Here is an 8,209-nt window from a genome sequence, read left to right as displayed (position 1 = left end):
TTTTCAAAAGTAATCGGCTAAGATTTTGGGGTAATGGGTTGGATCAAATCTTGAAAAAGGGGTTTTTCAAAAGTAATCGGCTCGGATTTTGGGTCTAACGGGTTAGATCAAATCTTGAAAATGGGTTTTTCAAAAGTAATCGGCTCGGATTTTGGGGTAACGGGTTGGATCAAATCTTGAAAATGGGTTTTTCAAAAGTAATCGGCTAAGATTTTGGGGTAATGGGTTGGATCAAATCTTGAAAAAGGGGTTTTTCAAAAGTAATCGGCTCGGATTTCTGGGTAACGGGTTGGATCAAATCTTGAAAATGGGTTTTTCAAAAGTAATCGGCTCGGATTTTGGGGTAACGGGTTGGATCAAATCTTGAAAAAGGGGTTTTTCAAAAGTAATCGGCTCGGATTTTGGGGTAACGGGTTAGATCAAATCTTGAAAATGGGTTTTTCAAAAGTAATCGGCTCAGATTTTGGGGTAACGGGTTGGATCAAATCTTGAAAATGGGTTTTTCAAAAGTAATCGGCTCGGATTTTGGGGTAACGGGTTGGATCAAATCTTGAAAAAGGTTTTTCAAAAGAAAAAACGGATTATGTAATCGGATTAGATCAGGTAATCCAATCTTGGTTTTGATCCGGATCAAACCCTTAGTTTGGGTTTTTCAGAACTTTGTAGTAGGATTGGGATCACTTTGATCCAAAAAATCTGGATTGAACTGATCCCATCAGAAGGGTGGATTGAGCGTGGATTTTAGGCCCAAAATGTAATGAAACTTTATATAAAAATTATATAAAACAATACAATATTTGGATCACGTAGTTACAGCCTACAAGATATCCTATTTATTCATAAGGGTTTAATTTGATTTGGTCATCCATCAGGCTACAGTGATTAGAGTTTGGCCTCATAAAATAATCCCCCAAACTGCTGTCAACATTGACCACAAATCTAATATTTAATTATGTCACTAATTAAAGTGTATTCAATATTTTTGTTTTTAGAATATTTTTTAGTGATGCATGCAATGATAAAACAGAATAACAAAGCAATGACATCACTGGTTTTTGAAATCCAAAACAAATCCAAATCAGAACTAGTGTCTAACTATTGCGTCCCTTGTTGCACATCCTGTTTGCACTTGGTAGCGATGTTGTGCAGAACAATACAGGGAAGGGTTATGTTTCATGCTTTCTGTGGTTCTGCTCTCAGGTAGCATGCAACTCCATTTAAACATTGCTAACATTGCATTGCTATTCTATATTCTACTTGTTGCTCTTTACATATCTATAGTCCTAAATTATTGATTTTCCTATCCTATTTGAGCTTATCCAGATTTGGTGATCCTGAAAAGTTTCTATCCGGATCAGATTGATCAGATCCGATGTTGCTTTGAAAAACCGGCTCAAAGGTTAGATGGATTACATGATCATGGATTGCAAAAAACCAAAACCGGATTACCAAATCCAGATCAATTTTATCCAGATTAAACCTTGAGATTAAACCCAGGAGATTTTAAGCACTTTTAAAAAAAATAAGTAAAAGGCAAGAAAAATACAGTCTTAAAAGATTTGTTGGCATCTACAGGTAAAGTTACATATCATTTGCAATCAAACATGGCAGACTTGGAAAACGGTATGACATAAGGGACTTATTCCAATTTAATTCTTAATTTTTAGGTGATTAAACAAATAAATATTGTATTCATTTCTATTGATAGACCTCCATTAGGTTCTATACACTAGCCCTTTCATAACATCGCTGAAAATACAATTACAGCATAAATGACCACATTTAAACCTTAACATTAAAACCGAAACATTTCATTTACATGATGTTATTAGGTCTGCAAATCAAAATATTTGACAATTACCAATTCCTTCAAGCTCCATTTGCTAATCGGGTAATAAGCAAATGCTAACATGCTAAGATTGTACATTAAGACTGCATTGGCCACATTTAGCTGAAAACCACTAATGTGTTTGCTAACATCGATGTGAGTGCTATAATGTAGCATCACAAGCACCTATAATCACACATAACATTTATTTAGAAACAACAGTCTGCATAAATTAACCTTAATGCTGCCAGTAGTATCTGCATCATTACCTCGTTTATGAAACCCTGAAGGTTCGAAACTGATGAGAACGCTGTGTTGTATTGTAATCTCGGGCTCAGCGAGATCTCTGAAAAAAACCTGTTCTGGTTACGTAAACAGCGGTTCTCCAACCGATCGTCCTGTTCCGGGCACTTGTCCGGACACATCCGGTTGCGTTCATTGAACCGCAGAAGAAGAATAACGTCCCTTGTGGAGGTGTTTCACGAGCAACAGTGTCTTCTGACTCTGGGTCTGACTCCGGGTCAAAGTCATAAAAAGGGACTGCGGCGGGGAGTCGTGAAGAAGCTATTTTTAAACATTGTTAAAGGTGACAGAGTGGTCCTGTTTCACATAAATGTTAGTTATGGAGGTCTACTTACATATATTAACTTGTTTTATGGCCAAAAACCTCCTAGTTTCTGTAAACGAGCCGATAGAAATCCTCTTTTCTGACGGTGTTTTTCTGCTGCGAGATTTCAGAGTGAACTTTCACCCCCAGAAGACAGAGTCTTGTGATTGGCCAGTACTATCCAGCACATCCGCTCTCAGAAGCGCAGCGCCCCCCTCTGGAACGGTGGATGCACTGCTCCTCATTATCAAAACATTGTTTTAACAGTGTTTAAAAAAAGCTTCGTCACGACTCCCCGCCGCAGTCCCTTTGACGACCTTTGACCCAGAGTCTAGCTCCGCTTTAAAACAATGTTTTGATAATGAGTAGCAGTTCATCCACCGTTCCAGCTGGTGTGCTAATTACGTCACTTCAGGGTATTGGCCAATCACAAGACAGTTGGGAAAGCTCTCGCTGGCTGGCCAATCACAACACAGTCTGTCTTCTGGGGATCAGATTTCAGTCCGAAACATCGCAACTGACGAGAGCTTCAGCGAGGAGAGATTTCTATCGGCTCGTTTACCGCAAACTCTGAGGTTTTTGACCATAAAAACAAGTTAATGTATGTAAGTAGACCTCCATAACTCACATATATGTGTGACAGGACCACTCTATGGGAGCTTTAAGAAATGCATTCACAAAATCAAAAAGTACGAAAAGCTTCAACACAATCGGTCAAATATGTGGATCATTAAGTTGAAAGGGAACAATGTCAAACATAACTCTTCATTGGTTTTTACTGCATATGCCGTCACGGTCGTTTGACCAACTTTTTTTTTTGTCGTATAAAGCAAGTTCTAAATCAGCTGCTACAACGTTTTTTTACTGTCCGGCGTTCATTCTTCCATGTTCTTCCCGTTCTTCCCAAACTTAAACCACACCACTGTGAGGGTGATCGCGATCAACAGGACGAGACCGCTGGTCACCAAGTAAGCGATGGGCAGGAAATGGTTCTGACCTCCAAACCAGGTCAGCGTGGTCAGCACTATTTCCTTCCTGCCTTGGAAAGGCTGCACGGGGAAGTCTGGAAAGAGGTTGAGGTCAAGGAAGGAAATAGGTGATTTGCAAAGAGAAGCTGTTTGGAATATATAGCTGGCTTGTAGCCACACAAATAGTCCCCAAGACAAAAGACACAAACAGGACACCTAATTTAAAGGTGAAGTAAGTAGTTTATAGTGCCATCTAGAGGAGAGGCTGAAATTTACAACAAAGAACTGCTCCTCTGCTCACCCCCTCCCTTCCCTGAGCGCTACGGTATTCTCAGCTGGTCAAATGTCGTCCTCGTCGTCTTTCTCCGTGTCAGCAGATGAGGTTCGTGAGGCGAGGGAGAGGGCGGAGCTACCGCGGCCGTAGCAGACGAAGCGGAGAGAGTGGAGGCGGGACTTCCTGCTACAAGTAAAGAGACGCTTGATTTGTTCTCTCGCGTTTGTCCTTACAGGCTCCGGTAGAAACATGGCGTCTCTCTGCTAACAGTGGCTATGCAACCGCGGCCCGCGACCATGTTATTTTACATGACTTTTGACTTTTTGAAACACTACGAAAATGAAACAAAAACTATTATACAGCGACTAGACAATGCAGGAGCACATAATATGTATACAAAAGTGGATTTTGGGTTATATAAACCCATAAATACTACACAGTGTCCCTTTAACCTCCGTAAAAGTTCCCTCATGACAGCAGTGGAAGGATACTGTAGGATATCTCGATGCTGTAATTCCCTGCTGGAAGCCCCGCAGTGAAGGGCTTGTTAGTGCGATGTAAAACCCCATAGAGCTTCTTGAAGTTGGGGAAGGCCGCCTCCCTCATCCACACGATTAGATCATCGTTTATGAAGCCGTTGTTGTTTTGGTCGAAGGAATCGAGCTCATACACCGACCTCTGCCAGTACAGTGGTTTTGCAGTGCCTGGGTAACGAAATGCAAAGAAATACTGATGAGAAACTACAACAACGTTCCCTCTGTTGAACTCGAAGATTAAAGACACGTTTACCTTCAAACACCTGAGCCAGATTCATTGAGCTGTTCATCTTGGGGTTGCGGAACTTGACATTTTTGTCCGTGTACCAGGTGATGCCTCTCCGCAACAGCGGAACCTTAAATGAAGTACTGTCGGATTTGTGATACGTCAGAGCGAAGGAGTCTGGGAGAACAGATGATGACAACGGTCCAGCGAGAGGAGGATGAGAGTTGTGACCACGGATGATGTGTTTAAGTAACAGAGCTTACGTACCATTGAAGATACTGTTGGCCACAGCACCACAGGGAGCAATGGGGAGTCCACTCTGGTCATGTACAAATGGCTTGCAGTATGAAGTGGGGTTCTAACAGAAAGTACCGAGGCAGATTAATTAACAGAGACAAATGAGCAACAAATCAGCAGGAAATATATTTAATTAGCAACTGTATATAACTGTGTAAGGCAGAATTCAATTCTTTCTATTCTGATGGTATGAATTTGGTATGGTTCAGGCGACGTTTCTGCCCCATGACCTCGGAAATTTCGACTTCCAACTACAAATGGAACACACCATATGGCCTGTTTTACATTGGATGAGTGTGCAGTGCATTATTAGGGCTGCACCAACACTCTTTTCATTAAGGCGCACCTATTAACCTATGAGACTGCAGGGTTTCCCCCAGAAAACCTGCTGAGCCCGGGGGTAGGTGGGCGGCCCACGGTGTTTTTGTAAAAAAAAAATTTAAAGTTCACAGGAAATGTTAAATTATGACTATTAAGTGTTATTGTAAGACATTTATTAATAATACTTAAACACCAACTATAGTCTTACAAAAAGATCTTAAAACAAGCCATGCAATGGTCACATTTAAAAGTAAATAATATCGCCGTTTGTCGCTTCTGCGTCTCCAAGCGGTCTCTTCTGAATCATTTCTCCACGTGTTTTATCCCCACATAAAAATAATGATCTTTACGACGAGGATGGAGTACTGTCGCGATGAAGTGCAGGTGATCCGAGTAGATCGGAGTAAAACGTGGTGACAGACTCTGAAGAGAGTCTTGCGCACTTTTCATCAGTTTTACTCCGTGGTCTCAGTATTTATGGAGAAGACGCTTTAGCGCTGTAATTAAGGGAATAACGGATGCATCAGATGAGCTGATCTCTTTAGTTAACTGCTCAAAAAGAGAGAATGTTCTCCAGTCCATAATCTGTGCCGCACGCAGTCAAGTTTCGCTTTTGCACAGAGACTTTCCAGCATTTAATAGTCGCTGTTCCACAGCGTTCTAGCTCTGTTTCGACCGCCGGATTATCGGTGCATCCCTAAATATAACATCTTTATTAACAAGAACAATGTAACCGTAATAATGACGCATTAGTTAGTGTGATTTGGGTTTCAATCGGCACCTGGACAAAGCGTGCGCTGAGCCGATTACATGGGTTTCCCCCGTATAGAAAAATGCGTGGCGGCCCGCCAGGCTTATAATACACTGGGGCAGGGGTCTGCAACCTGCGGCTCTAGAGCCTCATGTGGCTCTTTAGCCACTCTGCAGTGGCTCCTTGTAGCTTTGTAGAAAAGTTTTATATATAAAAGTGTTTTGATATTTTTTGTATGTCACATCCAATTGGAAAAACCTCCCCTGAAAGCCATTAAAGTAATGTGTACATGAAGAAGTTCTGTCCTATCTTTAGATCCACATACGCCAGGCAGGTTTTTCTCAGACATAAACTACACTAAATTGTTTTATTTCATGTAAGAGTCGTTTTTCTACTCTTTAGAGGTCGGGTATCAATTTTACATGTGATATTATCTTCATTTTAAGGAAATAATCGTCTTTTTTGCGGCACCAGATTCATTTCATTTGGGTGCAGAGGGGACAAAAATGCCTCTTTTCATTCTAAAGGTTGCAGACCCCTGCACTGGGGGAAACCCTGGACTGTTCAGACTGCCTGCGTGAGACACGCAGCTCTTTTTTGAATAAACCTCTGCCCTAGTTTTCATGCCGGCCGCATGTGTCACAGCAAAAATACACAGTGAAAATGTTGTTCCGGCACAGCGTCAGCGTCTGTTACATATGTCACAAACACAACACGTCCTGTTCCTGTTTCAAAGAAAAAAACACTCGCAGCGTTCCAGTTCAGTGAATCACCTTTTTGCTGCAGTAACTCGACACGAAGTGCTGGTAACAATGGCAGTCTGAAGTGATGAAGTAATGCACAATAACGGAGGAGTTACCTTTAAGTTGGTCTTCCAGCCGACCATCTGCTTATCATCCCTGGAGTCCATGTATCTGCGAAGGTTCTGATGAAAGTTTTTGAGGCCGTAATAAAAAAAGACGTCTCCCTGAAAACAGCAGAGGGTCAAAGACCGTCAGCACAGATAGTCAAGAAAGACTGGATGGTGAAATATACACTACACAACCTACAACGAAGGATTAATTAAAGGTCCATTTAAAAGCTGTTTCAGAACATTCAACCAAACTTAAGTAAGATTATTATGAAAGAGGGGGGACTTTTAAATATAAACAGTTCCTGCGCTGCACACAGGAAGTGATTGTTTTAAATCAAGACCGATGGAGGAAACAGTATCATTGCTCTAGAAAAGCAAAGACAGCTGCAAACAGGTGGTGGAGTGTGTCCACAGAAAGTTTCAGACGTGAATTTGTCTGCTTAAAAACCTGGATAAACACCTATGTTGTTGTTGCCCGCCCCTTTGCTGCAGCTGTATACACACACACGCTCCCTCAGTCAGGCTTGATACTATTGCTTAACAGAGTCCGTTTTCAGACGAACGATGTGGCATTCAAACATTATGTCGTTTCTGTTCACGAAGGCCAAGCAAAATCAGCAAAAGTTACTTCCACACTACAGCTTTAAACAAATTATTTACCTTGAACCGTTTCTCAATGGAAAACTCCACCGTGCATTTGCAGTCCTCTGCTGCTCTGGAGACATTTTTGCGCGTTTCATAACACTTTTCACACGTCCCAACAGTGTAGTCCAGCTGCAAAAAACAAGAGAGCGTTCATTGTACATTGTGGGCAAAGTGTTCCTCTTTATCTAAAGCAAACCCAAACCAAAGACCTTTCATCTTTGTCACTTTTTTATTACTGTGCGCGCAACCAAGTCTCTTCCGTCTTCCTGCTTCTCTTACACATTCAGTACAAACCGTGGCGATTTTATTACAGTATTTTTCACCCTGAAAAAAAAAAGAACTACTAAAATATTAAGTGCAATATTCTCCACTCACCTTTTTCTCCTGTGTGCTCTGAACTGTGAGCAGCAGCCACACTCCCAGCAGCAAACATATCAAAGCCATAATGTAGAAGAAAGGCAACACGGTGTTGGCGGTCAACATGGGAGACCAGGCCGGTAGCCTCTGCTGTTTGAAGGCAGAATTGTCCGGCCTCCGAGCCAAGGGCCCGAGTTTGCCCTTCACCACTTTACCCATGAGAGGGATGTTCAAGCGGGGAGAAACGAGAGGAACTTGCTACACAGCGACAGCAAGGCACCACTATCTCCTCTTCCTGTTCTTTATTTCAGCAATATCTCCCTGCACACGCACACTACTACTGCCAAGAGATTTTCCCAGCAGGCCTTGCAGGGCGGGGAGATTGCTGTGGTCTGTTACTTATTAACCGCAATCCTTTACCAACTGCCCCTTTCTTTTTCGGGACATCCATATTTTTTTAGCGACTCCTCCTTTCTACAAGGCAACACGCAGGTTTGTATTTTATATCGGATGTTGTGATAAAAGAGACTTTCTAGTGGGCAAGTA

General features: G+C 41.9%; 1 protein-coding gene across 1 annotated transcript; it reads right to left on the bottom strand.

The window, feature by feature from the left end:
- Positions 1-3,310: 3,310 nt before the first annotated feature.
- On the bottom strand, positions 3,311-7,882 carry tmem30c (transmembrane protein 30C; the record flags this gene model as incomplete). Its single annotated transcript, XM_083890477.1, has 7 exons — positions 3,311-3,498; positions 4,169-4,381; positions 4,467-4,616; positions 4,707-4,797; positions 6,668-6,775; positions 7,322-7,435; positions 7,682-7,882. The coding sequence occupies 7 exons, from the start codon at positions 7,880-7,882 to the stop codon at positions 3,311-3,313; spliced, it is 1,065 nt and encodes a 354-aa protein (XP_083746603.1).
- Positions 7,883-8,209: the final 327 nt, after the last annotated feature.

This window comes from Microchirus variegatus (assembly GCF_963457635.1).
Source record: "Microchirus variegatus genome assembly, chromosome: 5".
Classification (NCBI taxonomy): domain Eukaryota; kingdom Metazoa; phylum Chordata; class Actinopteri; order Pleuronectiformes; family Soleidae; genus Microchirus; species Microchirus variegatus.
This window is presented reverse-complemented; position numbering and strand designations above follow the sequence as displayed.